This window comes from Puntigrus tetrazona, chromosome 5 (genome assembly GCF_018831695.1).
Source record: "Puntigrus tetrazona isolate hp1 chromosome 5, ASM1883169v1, whole genome shotgun sequence".
NCBI lineage: Eukaryota > Metazoa > Chordata > Actinopteri > Cypriniformes > Cyprinidae > Puntigrus > Puntigrus tetrazona.
The window spans coordinates 7952444-7967942 of NC_056703.1; the positions used below are offsets into that span (position 1 = coordinate 7952444).

General features: G+C 39.5%; 1 protein-coding gene across 1 annotated transcript in view; it reads right to left on the bottom strand.

Moving 5' to 3' along the window:
* The window catches only part of zzef1 (zinc finger, ZZ-type with EF hand domain 1), a 35391-nt gene that overhangs the window by 14273 nt on the left and 5619 nt on the right, over nucleotides 1-15499 (bottom strand). The window contains 34 exon segments of the mRNA XM_043238615.1: nucleotides 38-170; nucleotides 542-758; nucleotides 1162-1442; nucleotides 1810-1982; nucleotides 2175-2316; nucleotides 2456-2625; nucleotides 2766-3028; nucleotides 3391-3556; nucleotides 3740-3878; nucleotides 4281-4410; nucleotides 4853-5014; nucleotides 5167-5286; nucleotides 5577-5741; nucleotides 6683-7172; nucleotides 7257-7347; nucleotides 7428-7507; nucleotides 7774-8017; nucleotides 8111-8250; nucleotides 8473-8674; nucleotides 9247-9328; nucleotides 9456-9625; nucleotides 9801-9923; nucleotides 10020-10141; nucleotides 11024-11183; nucleotides 11447-11561; nucleotides 11670-11740; nucleotides 11839-11972; nucleotides 12715-12820; nucleotides 12822-12960; nucleotides 13607-13698; nucleotides 13827-14045; nucleotides 14600-14705; nucleotides 15148-15293; nucleotides 15388-15479. Of these exon segments, the coding sequence (XP_043094550.1) occupies nucleotides 38-170; nucleotides 542-758; nucleotides 1162-1442; nucleotides 1810-1982; nucleotides 2175-2316; nucleotides 2456-2625; nucleotides 2766-3028; nucleotides 3391-3556; nucleotides 3740-3878; nucleotides 4281-4410; nucleotides 4853-5014; nucleotides 5167-5286; nucleotides 5577-5741; nucleotides 6683-7172; nucleotides 7257-7347; nucleotides 7428-7507; nucleotides 7774-8017; nucleotides 8111-8250; nucleotides 8473-8674; nucleotides 9247-9328; nucleotides 9456-9625; nucleotides 9801-9923; nucleotides 10020-10141; nucleotides 11024-11183; nucleotides 11447-11561; nucleotides 11670-11740; nucleotides 11839-11972; nucleotides 12715-12820; nucleotides 12822-12960; nucleotides 13607-13698; nucleotides 13827-14045; nucleotides 14600-14705; nucleotides 15148-15293; nucleotides 15388-15479 (5385 nt within the window).

Below are 15499 nucleotides of genomic sequence, written 5' to 3' on the forward strand. Positions count from 1 at the left end.
AGCAGTGTGAAGAACCCGTGGACAGATCTTCTCGCACCTGTTCTCCTCTTACGAGTCTTGACGTCCACCACAGCAGCTCTGTTCTTCTCAGTGAAGTGCTTGAGCAGAATCACGTTGTGTTGTTCGTTGGCATTATCGATGAAGACAGCCTGAGTTCCCATACACAGCACCTATGTACAGACACACGTCTCTTTAGAAATGTCAGAATGGCTCTGATGAGTCTTGGCTAAAGATGGCATGTCATAACTTTATACAGGCCTGTATTATTTGAACAGATATACTAAAAGCCTGCACCAGCCCAAACCATCTTTTCGGGATAAAATAATACTGTGAGGATTTACTAAAGATTGACAGGTAAAATTTGTGCTAAAAAGGCCTGGACAGCATTTTTTATTGACCATTGTCTTAAAATTCAGGAGCTAATCTGCGCTGCTCTTGGTAGATTGCGCTGGTCACTTTTATGGAGCTGCGCTCTAACGCTAATTTGCCCTTTTTATTAAATCTGGCCCATTGTGTGTTAAAGCATGCACTTTATCAATACCTCAGGGAATCCCACGAGTACCAGCAAAGTAAAGAGGTTGGTTCTCTTGAGCTGCTGTGGTAACTGTTGGATGCAGTGATCAGTGAACGCTGCCACAACGGCAGACCACTGAGAAGAAATATTCAGGTTTCGCAAGATGTCTGCCACAGAGCACGCCCAATCCAGACCGATACGACTGTTGTAATGCAAGCACAGGTGATGAACACTGAACTTTTCACTGTTTTGTGAAAAAAAAGTATGAATTAAAAATTTACCAACAGTAAGTAACTCTGCAAATACATGTCAACTAGCAGTATTAGTTGATTAGTAGTCTGATTAATATCTTGTAACACTTTATTTAGATGAGTCTACAACATACTAAATTAAAAAGTAATATTTTTGTCAATGTTGAAAACAGCTGTACTGTTTAATACTTTATAAGCCAGGATTCATTACTTTATGCATTGTAACATTATGAATGCCTTTACTGTTACTTCTGAAAATGCATCCCTGTCAAATAAATGAATTAATTTCTTTAAAAATGTTGAAAATTATATGTATCCCACATTGTTTAACATTAATCTATTCGGCCTCTTTAAGATATTATGTTTAACCATATGTTACGCATCTAATCACACTACCTGTCCAGGCACACTGCTCCCAGACTGAAGAGCAATTGAGTAGTCTTCCAGCCAGGAACATCAAGTGCTGCTCCATCTCCGAGGGTAAGTAACTCAAATTTGTCTGTCAGTGCCTCTGCCACCGCTGCATCAGCCTCCGCAGGAGAGATCCTTAACAGAAGCTGTCCCAGAAGGCCTAGTGTCAGGTGGTATGTTTCATTCAGACAGCCGGCGTTCGAGATCACCACTCTGAACAACAGTGGCAGGATGGGACTCAGGCTGGACAAAGATATCGAGCTGCCCTGTGGAGGAGTAAATGTGCACATTAGCATATTATTCAGTGTTTCTTGGATGTGAACGTGAGACAAATAAATAGGTAGTTGAACTGGCTGCCTTTTAGGATATAAATTAAACGTTTTCTTTAAACCAAAAGCCTGTTGCCAAGTCTGCAGTTTTCCCGCAGAATCGGGCTACTTCAACATGGGTTGTTTTTCGTGTCATGTTGAAGCGACTCAAATAATGTGATATTTTACTTTGGAAACTTTCAAAAAAACGTGTTTTTTACCCTCTCGGAATGCCATTGAGCTAGTTCTGAGTAGCAATTGGCACGTTTTCTTGTGAAACCTGGCAACCCTGCACTACAAATTAAATTGGAATCTTTGTTGTTACCTGTTTGGTTGCAGGCAACATGGCAGCCAACAATCCCAGAATTCTCTCTCTGGAGCATTCGGCAAACACATGTTCCTGTAGCGGACCTCGGGCTGTCTTTTCCTCCTGGTCCTTATATGCATCCATGTTCTCTGAGGTAGGAGATGTAATAGTGTCTCCACTTGACTCTGAAACTTAGGCAAAAAAGAAGATAAAATAAATTTTAACATCTGTACTTTGTTGTTTTTTCCCCCCATTTACACCATCTATGTCATGTTGTCTTCCAATAAATCCCATGAGACATTTAAAAGCAACAGATAACCTTAAAAACATGAAGATATAATAGATCTGCTTGATTATTGAAGGGTACTAAGTGGCAGGCTCACCTCTGACTCCAGGGGACAGTGTGTCTTCACTAGACACGGAGGGAGTCTGACTTGCACTGGATGAGTCTGACGTATCCTGAGAGACAAGCTTCCTCCTCCTCTTCTCGTCCCCTTCTGTATCTGGCTCCTGCTTTTGTGGTTTCTTGTAAAGAAGAATAAAAACAAGAGGATTATGTTATCTTGTTTTAAAGATTATCACAATGTTTGTTAGCTGTAACCTTGGACTTAGTCACAGACTTGAAAAATAAAAAACGGCCAAAAGCTTCAGTTAAAGTACTGACTCTGTCTGTAGGTAGCGGTGGGGAGCAGATAGCTGTGGTGCTGCTGGGAAGTGAGGAGGTGTCTGTGCTGCTGATGTCTTGAAAAGAACCAGCGGTCGCAGGACACAGTTCACTCTCTGTGGCTGATTCGTTTGAAGAAAGCAATGACAGCAGGGCAGAGGCTCGCAAACCTACAGGAATCAAAAGCAAACCTGATTATACACACCTATCAACCAAGACTTTTCTAATGAACACATCCACAGAAACAAATACACACGCACACGCACAGCCTAATTTTTAAGATCATGTGCATTCAGATTATATTGATTACCTTTCCCAGTCTGTCCCTTTAGCAGGCAATCATTGATGATGTCAGAGCAGTGGGTTTGCAGTGTCCTAGCATAACCGAGAGTGACATCATTCAAAGGCTCTCCATCCTGCGCTCTCTCGCTGATCAGCTCGGATGTGAACAGGGCGAGTGCAGCAAAAAGAAGCCAGGAGTAGTTATGTATATAGGGCTGAATGAGTCTGTGGCGGTCACTGATGCGAATGGTGACCATAGGGTACACTGTGATACGGTGGGTGGGCAGATGGCTGGAGGCAGAGAAAAAATAAATTATTAATAGTAGTATAAAAGTCACTCCAAATAACAGTGTATTACATCTATCTATCTATCTATCTATCTATCTATATGGCTAGTTCATTTGCTGCTGGCTCTGACATCTCTCTAGCGAATAAACATGAGATATAATTTCTTTTGGGTAATGTTATATTTAACAGGCATTGGTGGTCTTGTGCATCTTTTATTTGTTCCTGGTCAAAGTTCTGGCTACCAAAGTTATATTAAACTTTATTTATTTTGAACTTAACGGTTATACAGCGCCTGCTTTGCTTGATTTTGTCTTTATTTCCTCTTAAGCCTCTTATAAGCCTTTTAGAGCACCTTCTCATATTACCTGTCTGGGTATTTTTTGGCATTGTAACAACCAAAGCACAGATCGAAGTCCTCACAGACATTACAGTTAATCCTGCTGCCCACGATAAGGCCTTGGCAGTGGTCGCAGGCATACTCCATGTTCACCATTTCATGGTCATCCTCATGGCCTTCTGGTTTAGCACCACCTGAAACAAGAGAGCAAAGCTGTTCAATACACACTTATCAAGTGATACACTGCTGCTATAAATTATATATGCAGTATCTAACTTAACATGAATGCAAAAAAGGGGGGAAAAAGTATTTGATTAAGATTTAGTTTTTCCTTCATTATGTGAAGGAAAAAGTAAATCTGTGATGCTGTGACTCACTGAGGAAGCAGGTCTTGCACAAGTCCATATCTGTACACTGCAGGCAACGGTAGCGATGCCACGGTGCGATCCGTTCACAGCCGTCACATGAAATCTCCACGTTTAGCAGGTCGCAGTAGCGTGCAATGAACATGTGCATCTATATAGATCAAAAGTCAGTGAAAGAGTGTCAAAAATGCACAATATTTGTTGCAAATAACACTACTTTAAGGGCTGTTTGCGTTATCTTGTAAAATGCAGTCACAGAAAAGACACTGTTCAGAGTTAAACCATACAGATGAAAAAAGGCTTAGCAAATTCAATCCAAATATTTGTTCTACCTGAATAGCGTGACTGCCTTATGACTAGGCATTGATGGGTGCTGACATTTGCTCGAGTTTGAAACGTGATGTAAAAATGTTCGCAGGAATAGATTCAATAAATATTGATATACAGTACTGCTATAGCTCCACCCAAAGGTTAGCTGTTGTGTTAATTCAACTGTGTATCAAAAGAGCAACAGTTTTTCCCAGAAAGCATTTATTTGATTTGATATCTGTACCTTTCTCTTGTCCTCCACTGAGGCCTGGCTGATCTTGTCAAACCATTTCTCAAACATGCCATCCAAACACTCATCCATCCATTCAGAGTTCCTCTCGTAGTCAGCGATCTCATCCTCCTCCGTCCATTGGCTACAACAACATGCCATATGGAGAAAATGATAGATTAGAAGCCAAACAAGCCACTTTTAAGATTAGTTTGTGAGATCAGGATTGAGTGTAGATTAATATCACAAGAATCACAACAACAAAGCTTACCAAATATGCCCTTAAGATGTCTTCAACAACTTTACATTAGAAGTCAAATGATATTGAAACCAAATTTTATCCGTCTTTTGATACTGAAGTGTTTTTCACATTTACAATAGAATTTTAATGCGAAAAAAAAATTATATTACAACAGACCTTTTCTTACATTTGTTTTGGGACACTGTCAGCCACATTTAACATGAGCTACTCTTTTTTTTAAATAAAACATTGTTTTTCAACCAGGGGGTTGATTTTTGTTTTTTATTTAAGGTTGAAGTTCCTGCATTCCCAGTGCAGCATGCGTGTTCTGATCCATGTCTCATACCTGATAGCTATATCATGCACACTGATGTTTTCTTGAGACATGGTGAGCAGAAGATCAGGCAGTTTGATGTCCAAAAACAGCGACAAATCTTCTGCTTCCCAGCTCATATCCAGCAAATGCAGGAGACATGTTTGTACACATGACAGGGCTGGCAGCAGGGCCCTAAGGACACACAGAACACACAATGGCCATAAGACATAAAAATCATACAGAACGCATTTGTGGCTTGTGTAGCGTATCCATTATAACTAACTTAGATGCAATGATTTCATAGTTCACATTCAATATTTAAAAACAGCACGGTGAGAACCCACTTCTCGTTCAGTGCATTGAAGCTCTGCACGGCCTCTACTAGCATGAGAACCAGCAGATGATACGAGTGTCTGACCAGCTCCCTCATCTCCTGCCCGCTGCCCACCAACTGAGAAAAGTAACTGAGAAAGAAAAGACAAGTTGAGTTAAAATAATCATATTAGGACAGTAGTCAGATATTGGTATGATATTACTTTTTTTTTTTTTTTTTTAGATCAGAGATCTCAAACCTGTCCCGGTGAACCACAACCACTGCATAAGTAGTGTGTCTCCATCATTTAACACATTTCTGATACAACTCTTCAACTCATTAATAGAGTGTGCTTGAATTGAGCGTGGCATTTGAGGGAGACATACTAAAGTGCAGTGGTTGAGGGGTCCATGAGACAGGTTCGAGAACCAGATAACATACTTGGTGAAATCTTTCTGACATGCCAAGAGTTCCTGGAGAAACAAAATACAGGGTGCCTGGAAGAGGTGAGGTTTCCCCAGGGTGAGAATACACTGCTGGATGAGGTCCAGCACCTCACACACACTCAGAGCCTGGGCCTTCTTCAGAGCCAGAGTATGAAGTACACTGAAAACACACAGAAACACACTTCACCACCGCTGCTCTGAGACAAATCACCATATTTATGCAAGTACACATTGGAAATTGTGAAATAAAAAAATTTAAATGTGAAAATCTGTGACATTGTCTAAATGCTAAATGATCATCCTTATACACATATATATTAAATGTAAAAATATACACCCTGGCCAAACGTTCAGGGTCATTGAGACATTTTTTTAAAAGAAACTAATACTATTAGCCAGTACATGCACCTTCAATACTGATAATAAAAACTTTTATGAGCACCAAATTAAATTTCAAGCATCATGTGACATTGAAGACTGTTGTAATAGCTGCTGGAAAATCAGATTTACCATCACAGGAATAAATTGCATTTTAAGATATATTCAAATACAAAACTACTATTTACATTTTTTTCATACAGTTTTTTGGTCAAATAAATACAGCCTTAGTTTAAAAAAATGACAGATTATTTGGATTTAATGTAATAACATTGATCAAATTCATTATTTTGAAGTTATGCACAAAAAGAAAACTGGAAGTGCCAAATGTAAAAAACAAATACTACCAAAATTCAACAGATTTTTACACATATATCAAACACTGCTCAACTGATGGCTGTAATTTTAGTCATAAAGCTATTTTAATGTTTCAAAACCAAGTTGTAAGGACTACTTTTAACAGTCATTATTTTTAGAGACCCTGGTCACATTTATTGTGTGGAAGAGCCAACAGAACAACACAGTATCTACTTTTGTCTTACAGCGTTTTGAACAACATGAACGAGATTACATTTATCTATAGTTGGTTACAATCATTCTTTAAAATGTCTTCTTTTAGGTTCGGAAAATAAAATCAGAAATGTAGCTGGTCTTATTTAAGCTTATCCATCAAAATCTGTTAGCATCATACATCTAGCCGTTCACAAGAAGAGGGGAACATACCTGCTCTCATTAATGACCATGTCCTTCATAAAGTTGAGGATGTGTTTGAGGATGGGGAAGCGCTCTTTAACAGGTGGTGCCATGCGAGGCTCCTCCATTGATCGTAAGGAAAGAAGCCTTAAGCGGCCTCGACTGAAAGGAGCTTTACGTGGGAAGACTAACGGGGACAGAGGCTCTCCTGTCTGAGACTGAAGACTTTCTGAGGATCCCGTGGCACCTTGAGAACTGATGCTGCTGGAAGGTCCAGCATCCACTGGTGCGGAGAACGTCCCTGGGGGCGTCGCTGCTTCTGCTCCCTCCGGAGTCTGGGAGATGGAGGGAACAGAAGGGCTGGGCTGGAAGTCTCCCTCTGAGGTGGAAACAGATCGGAGAAGAGGAGCAACACAAGCGCCATCTTCTGGTCTGGAAGGCTCTTGTTCCAGAAGGCCAGAGGTTCCTCCGCTTGGGCTGAATCTGAAGAGGAACGAACTTCTGCTGATGCAAATTTCAGCTGTTAAGAGAGTGAAAAAGATAGTGAGAATGCAGAAAAATAAGTTTAAAAAATCGTAAGCGTATTTGTAGCATCAGTATTTACCAAGTGACTCCATTGTAACCTCATTCTGTCCGTCTTCTTTTTCCTCTACTCCATTCATTTTACCCATAAGGTAGCGCTGCTTCATTTCCAACTACCAGAACGGATCAAAAGGGAGAAGTAAATAAAAAGAAATATGTTATTTTAAAACCAAAAATTCTAAGCTATACTTGCCATCCATGTTCTGATGCCATCGGCAAGGGCGTAGACCTGCAGAAGGTCCTCGCTAAGACCGCTCTGGCCATTTTTAGCAACTAATGCAAAGGAGACAAGAAAAGGAAACATGATGAAGTATGACCAATAAACGGTCCCATTCATACAAACATCTCACAGAAACAGACCAAATACTGTCTGTAGCAAGAGATCAAGGTTTTCATTGTTTAACACGGACCTGGTATTATAGGATTTTCACAATATGAAATATTATGAAGTAAAATCAACAACTGTGCACCGTTTGCTATTAATTAATTACTCTTTAGTGTTATTGAACCTGTATGAAGGTTAAAATCTCTTTAGTTACCAAAGCTCCTAAGACTTTGATAAAGTGCTGGTGTGTGATACACCATGGCCGCCCAGGTGGCGTTCACAGCCTGGTCCACTTTTGAGCCCGCAGCAATCTCATTCCTGATTGGCTGCTTCTTGCAGGTCATCAAAAGGGCCCTCATTAACTCCGCCCTGCCATCAGAAGCATCCTGCGAAGGATCCCAGCAGGCAAAGTCCTTAAGAAATACCACCAAGTCATCTCCCGAAGGAGCTGTCTCTTCCTGCAGAACAAAAAAGCACAAGAAGCACAAACATGATTAGACATTTTTTTGGACTGAAAAGCACTCGTGAAGTCATAATCCAGGTATTCACACCTGGTCTGTGTCCGGACTGGCCAGGGCTAACTTTTCCCCAGGAAGTCCACTCAAACCATGTCTGAACATAGGCTTCCACAGAGGACAGGACAGGACATGGTTCATCAAGCCTGCAGGCAACTCTTTAACACCACGGATCTCTTCAAAAGGAAGGAGACATACAATAACAATATACATACAATAATGATAATACAATAACCATCATCCAATTTATATTCTATAATATGTCAGTTCGTGCATTCACTTCTTTTTTCTACAATGTATTTATTTTGACCACTTTGTGTGCTCACACACACTCATAAATTACATACAAGGGATAAAATAATTTAACAGAAATAATAAAAAGTACTGAATTATCACACCGTAAGGTGATTTCAAAGCCATGGTGCGGGAGGCCAGGCGGCCCATTAGCCTGGACACGAGGAGCTGCAAGTCTGAGGTCCAGGACACGGTGACGTCTGGCAGGCCATATGCTGTCACTGTGAACTTGTAACCCCATTCATTATTACTGCTGTCTGAGTGGAACAGAAACTGCAGCTGGGGACCTGCTTTAAACGTCACTTTCTGAAAAAAAAAAAAAAGATTTATTACACACAAAATTTATTTTTATACTTATAAATGATAGAGTAAAAAAATATATAATTATGGATTATTTAAACAAATTATCTTTAATACAATTACATTATTAACACATTTGGCAGAAAACTATAGTTCTGTCAGGACAACTATCGTCAAAATGATAAACTTGCATAAAGTTTGGTTTGGCAGAATGGTTCTGTTCTGTGCAAAAACTCCCTGCCCATCCGTGCAGCATGTCATGAATGAGCAGGAAGAGCACGTTAATAAACCCCCTAGGGTTAACAGAACAGACGGGGCAGATATCATTAATAAACCTAATGATATTTAAGTGTAACATAATTCAAGATATAGGAGTCTGATTTAGCAAGTCCTGTGCAAAAGGAGGGATGGAGGAGGGTCATTTGCCCCTGAGCAAGCAGAAAAGCAACTGCTTAATACTGAAATAGTGAGCTTTTATAGGAATGTCGCAATAGGTGTCGTATTCTTATAAGTAGCTTGTGAACTGCCAGAACTAACGCTAGCTTCGTTTAGAAAAGGCCAGTAAACCGCTTTTGTACCTTTGGCCATTTCTCCGTGCCGACCTTCATATCATATCTCACTTTTCCTCCCCTAGCATCAGTGAATTCCAGATAGTCATACCTAAAAAAAAAATAAAATAAAATAAAATAAATGACAAAACACCCAATTAGTGTAAATAAAAAGTGCGAGTTTGATTCCGGATGTCACCAGAAGGTGGCAGTAGTGTTGTAGAATAAGCTCTTCGCACCTTTTCTCTGTTTCACAACGTTCATCAAACTCCACCTCGAAAGATGTGGCACCAGGACATACAAAGACGGTGGTCTCGTGTCTGCTGTTGTCATAGTTATGAGGTGACTCCATATGCCACGTCCTTAATACAACAGGCTGCTGAGTCTGCTGACAGCCCTCCATATCAACCTACAAACACAAAGGGATAAAAACTGATGAATACATTATTCTTATCAACTGGCTTACTTTTTAATTCGCATGTAGAGAACCCGAAACCAAATGATGCTCTACATTAGCTTTCCGGTCATTTAATTATATTTAACTTGAACGTGTCAAAATGCTTTAAGACGCCGAGTGAACATACTTTAGAGAAGATGTCCTCTGTGTCACTGGACAGCTTCTTGAGCAGGTCTGCCAGGGGATAGAATTTCTTGAGCAGCACACAGTGAGGAATATCCAGAGCGCACAGCTCCAGCAGGAAGATCGTCTAACAACAGCACATAATCCACACTTAATATATACATACATAAGCATAAATGAATGAATGAATAATAAAATAAAGTGGGATAAAGAGGTGTGCTACCAGCTGTCTTGTTGCCATGGCAAGAATGGATTCACTGAGTTTCTCTATAATGTCAGCTCCGGAGAAGCACTTAATAAGAGGACTCAGTATGTCTCTGGTACCTGACAGGAACTGTTCCACATCTAATTTACAAGAGAAACAACACAGATGTATTCTCACCGCATCAATCACTACTATTCAAAAGTTTGAGGTCTGTCTTACAAACTTTTTATATCATTTTGTATTTTACTATATATTAAAATGCAATCAATTCCTGCAATTTAGCAACCGTTGGTATAAAATGATTCTTCAGAAATCATTCTAATATGCTGGTGTGATGCTCAAGTAACATTTCTGATTATTATCATCAATGTTGAATAGAGTTGTACTGCTTAATATATTTTTGGAAATCATACTCTATGATGAGCGTAAAGTTTCAAAGAACAGCATTTAGAATATCTCTCATTTTTGCATTTTTTTAAGTGCCTACGCAAATACTTAAATTCTAGACTAAAAAGTGCTACTGGGATTTTGCACAACCATTTGCATTTTACAGAACTTAAATTTCTAAAAGCAAAAAGACAAGGGTTAAAACATAGCCCAATCTCATGAAAATGTGTATAAAAACTAGAAAAGTCATGGCATAGATATGCAAAAAATGGACTTTGGCATATATATATGGCACACACATGTTTGGCATGCATAAAATACAGTTTTCACATGCAATTTGTTAGCATGCATAGGATGACAAAGCATAAGCACAATTTTTGCATATCTATACCGAGTGTTCGTTTTTATTTGGTGTACTATTTATTACGCTCATTCATGAGAACGGTCGTAATAACAAAATGGAACTGGACTGTATCTTTATAGAGACTGCAATAGAAAAGAGACGGTTAATTCTTCAATTCAACTTTGTAACTCTTATGCTTATGATGCAATTTGCAATGAAAGAAACAGTATGAGCATTTTTACAAGTGGTCTCTGTAAAAGCCGACAGGCAAACCAAATACAGCAACACTAACATTTCAGCAGGATTTGCTTGGCCAGATCAGCAGAGGTGGCCGTTCCTCCTTTGAGCTGCAGGAAGCACCAGGAAAGCAGGCTGCCCTGTAAAGCCCAGAACAGAGACAGCAGGACCCTCCATATGGACCCTCCTCTGGAATCCAACATCAACACCTCGCACTGCAAAGGGCATTTTAGAGGCATTTTACAACATGGATCAAAAAAAAAAAAAAAAAAAAATAAAATCACAATTCTCTTTGTAAAGCCATACAAGGAAAAACTATTAGCGGGTTGTCATGCAATGCATTACAATACGAGGTGTCAGCTAACACGTTAATGCACAATGTAAACATCTAACGTATGTGTCAGCTATTTGCAGGAGCTTATATTATGTGAGCTGGAGTGACCAGATGAGGTTGGCTGTCAGCATGGGGCAGACATACCTCTCTAGTGGCCACAATGAGCAGCGTGTCCATGACGGTCAGGACAGGTGAGATGTCAAAGTCGGATGGGGCTCCTTTAGGGGGCAGCAAGAGGAGACCTTTCGGGTCCTGATCACTGCAAATGGGAATTTGTGAGATTAACGATGCGTGAGAGCAGGAAATAAAGCTATACATTTTGACAGGACGAAGAAAAAGTACTAGTTTAGAGGGAGGAGTCTGATACCTGAAGTAACTGCAGAGAGACTCAAATGTTAGTTTAACAGACTCTGGCTGATTTTCTTCAGTTATGTTTTTCTGAGAAAAACAACAACAACAACAACAACAACAACAAAAATGTTTATACAATAGCAATTTAATAACAATATTCAGCCAAGGGAAGTATATAGTCTTACCATCATGTGGAAGAGTTTGTCCCTCCGGCTCTGTTTGTCAGGGAAGAAAATGGCAGCTCCGCTGAGGATGGCCTTCACAGCTTCTTTTCTCAGAGCTTTCTCCGCTGCAGTCTGTCCTTCAGGGCCATCCACCACTGCACAGCACAAAAACTTTGGGTTATTCTCTCAATCGCCAATCAAAATACTATAGCATTATTATATGGTTTTGAACCAAATTTAACTAAAAGATGTCACAGTACGCTTTCAGACATCAATTTTAACTGATATTTTTTTAGAAACTACAAATTAAACTACTGTTCATTTTGTGGTTGGCATGTTGTTTTTTTATTTAGAGAAGACTAATTAAACTGATTAAGTGACAGTAAATAATGCATAATGTAGCAAATGATTTATACTTCAAATTAATTGTGTTCTTTTGACCTTTCTATCTTTTTTTTTTTAATAAACTTATTATTTTAGCAGCACAACTGTGTTGAACATTAGTAAAAATAAATGTTTCTCAAGCACCAAAACAGAATATTAGAATGATTTCTGAAAGAAAAATTCTGCTCTGCTATTGGAATAAATTCTATTTAGAAATAGGAAACAGCGATTTTTCACAATACTGCAGTTATTACTGTATGTTTGATCAAATAATGCAACCTTGGCTAATATGAGACTTCTGTAAAAAATAAATAAAATACAGACTTTTGATCAGAAATGGAATTCTGTGCATCACTGCTTGTTCTCACAGCTGGTTTCCAGCAGTTCTCCACAAATACAAACCAAACTGTAATATGCTAAACATCAGCAAGGCATTACAAACAAACCACTGAAGTGTGTCTCAACTGTCACAGTTATGCTGTTGAGCCATACAGAGGAATATGTGAGTCTAACCTTGACACAAGTGACTGTAGAGCTCTCCAACAGCTTCTGCAGGATCCACATCTGTACTGGCTGAGGGTGATGCTGAAGCTGATGCCGATGCCGGCCGGGCCGGGCCGGGCCGATGCCGAAGCCAGAGCCGAAGCCGAAGCCGTGATGTCTGAAGACTGGGACTCTGTCAGGCTGGGCAGCATTGGGAAGCAGTTCTGGAGCAGCTGAAGCAGGAGAACTCTTGTCTTTATGGCCTCTTCTCCCTCTCTAAAGTGTATGCACACATATTTGAAAATATACACATAAAACACATTTTATCTACCTTAGTTCATTAGAAATGTTTTCATGCTCAGTAGAATGAATTGTGAAGGATCACGTGACAAAGAAGAGTGAAAAAAAGAATGGCTGCTGAAAATCCACAAGAATAAATTACATTTTGAATAGTTAAAAATAAAATAGAGTTATTTTAAATTGGAATGCCATTTCATAATATTAATGAGATACTGTACTTATGATCAAATAAATACAGCTTTGGTAAGGCCATGTTACTCTGTAGATTTCAAAATACATTTGTCAGTTTTACACTTCAACAAACAACCCATATATATGCTAAATCATTATTTCTAAAAAATGTATTACTGCATGCCACACCATAGAACTCTGCAGGTATGGCTTAAAATTTCATGTCAAGTGGACTTCAGAAAAATCATAATCTACAAGAAGCAAGAACGTCTGACCATCTGTAGAGAGAGTCACATGGTCAAAACTTATCATATGGGTGGCCTATAAACAGAAAGTCCATAATGTTAAATGAACCACTGATTTTTAACATATACTCTCTGCAACCCCACCATTTCAAATAAAAACCATGCAGATCTCAATATACACAAATTCTCATTACAGCTTTACTCACATAGATCTGAGTTTGCGGTAGAAGTTCCAGAAAAGCAGCAGGTTGAGGTCACTGAAGTCCAGTAGGGACTTCTGCTTGGACAGAGACACATCCTGTAACATAGGCTCAGGGTTTATACAGCCCTCTTTAGGCATGCAAAGTTCACAAAAAAAAATGCATTATAAATTTCAGAGTTGTATTTGAATTAGGTCACTCGCAAGAAGACGTTTGATGGGTGTACCATATCTCTGGTGAGCTGCTGGATGAAATAAAGGGTTTTCTTCATGAGTGCGAGACCCGTAACCAGGCCTGAAATGCTTCCTTCGGCCTGTGCACTCAGATCCTCCACATCCTCCAGCCGCTCGGAGTCTGGACACAAATAACCACTGAAATTCATCTGCTGAACGCCCAACCGCTCTGCTGTGTCCTGCCTAGCGCACAGGAACTTCACCATCAGAAACTACACACAGAAAGACAAAAAGAATAGATGTAAAATGGAAATGTCATAACGTGCTTGTGATATGATTAACTGCAAGCTCACATTAAGATCCACCTCCATCGAATCAACAACTGATGGATTAAACCCTGCCATACATTTATTTTTCGATAATCAATTTCACTCGGATATTCATCACAGTACAGAAAAGTCTACTACATTAATTCCAATGCACCTTTAAAGTATTTAAAAATCTGTTAATTATTACTATTTGAACTGTAATAAAGACTGAGAAGGTAGAACTTTAGTAGGTGGACAAAGAGTTAATAACATACTGTTATTCCTTTAGATTTAAGTTTTTTGCACATTTACCCTACTTACCTTTTCACTTATTATGGGAAATCTACGGTGTTATTTTATAACGATCAAAAAAACTTAAGACTGTCTGATGTCAATGTTTAAACGGTCTGTATTTTATGGTTGTTCATTGTGTTACTATAACCACGATTTTTATGTTTTTGTTTTTAGATTGATGTCGGGAACAAACCATCAAAGAAGGAATAAAAGAAATTCCATACTTTTGACACTCTGCATTGTTGCAGCTTGATCTCCACGTCATTCCAGTCCTCTTCCACTTCAAACCAGCCAATGGGCTCGTCCTCACCGGCCTCCGGTATCCTTGTGCTGGAGTGTGTTTGTTTGTGTGACGGTGACGGTGTGTGAGGTACAGAGGCAGATAACAGCGAGGGGTCAATTGACTCACAGAAACATTCTCACTGAATTTACAGCCGTCTTGGCCGTGTGCACAAGAGCAAAGACCAAAATACACTCTCACTTGCACCGGGCAAGACAATGCATTCTCACGTTATTATTCACACAAGCTGCTCTCTCACACACACACACACACACACACACACACACACACACACACACACACACACACACACACACACACACACACACACACACACACACACACACACACACACACACACACACACACACACACACACACACACACACACACACACACACACTCCTAAACAAGCACCATTTAGGAGCTCATGTGATCAACACTGGTCTTTTATGAGCAACAATGTAACAGTAACAAATCTCTGAAACGTACCTGTCTTGGACAAATTCTTTATAGTCTTTGTAGTCCCAGCTGTCATACTTTTTGAATCTTTTGAAGTGTTTATCTGCATCAAATGCCTCGCTGTCATTGTAGGCGAACACCAAGCCACATTTAGCACCAATAGCTCCTTTACGCACCTGAAGCATAGGAACACAGCAGATGTGTAGATCAAATCAGTTACCAACACATTCTAATTTCATGTTTAAGAAATATAAAGCACAGTTCTCTCACTTTTATCTTGATCTGTGTGACCTGGAAGCAGCTCTGGTTTTCAGTAGATAGAATCACACTGGCTTTCCTCTTTCCGTTTTCTGTCAAAAAACCTTCATGTACAAAAGAAGCA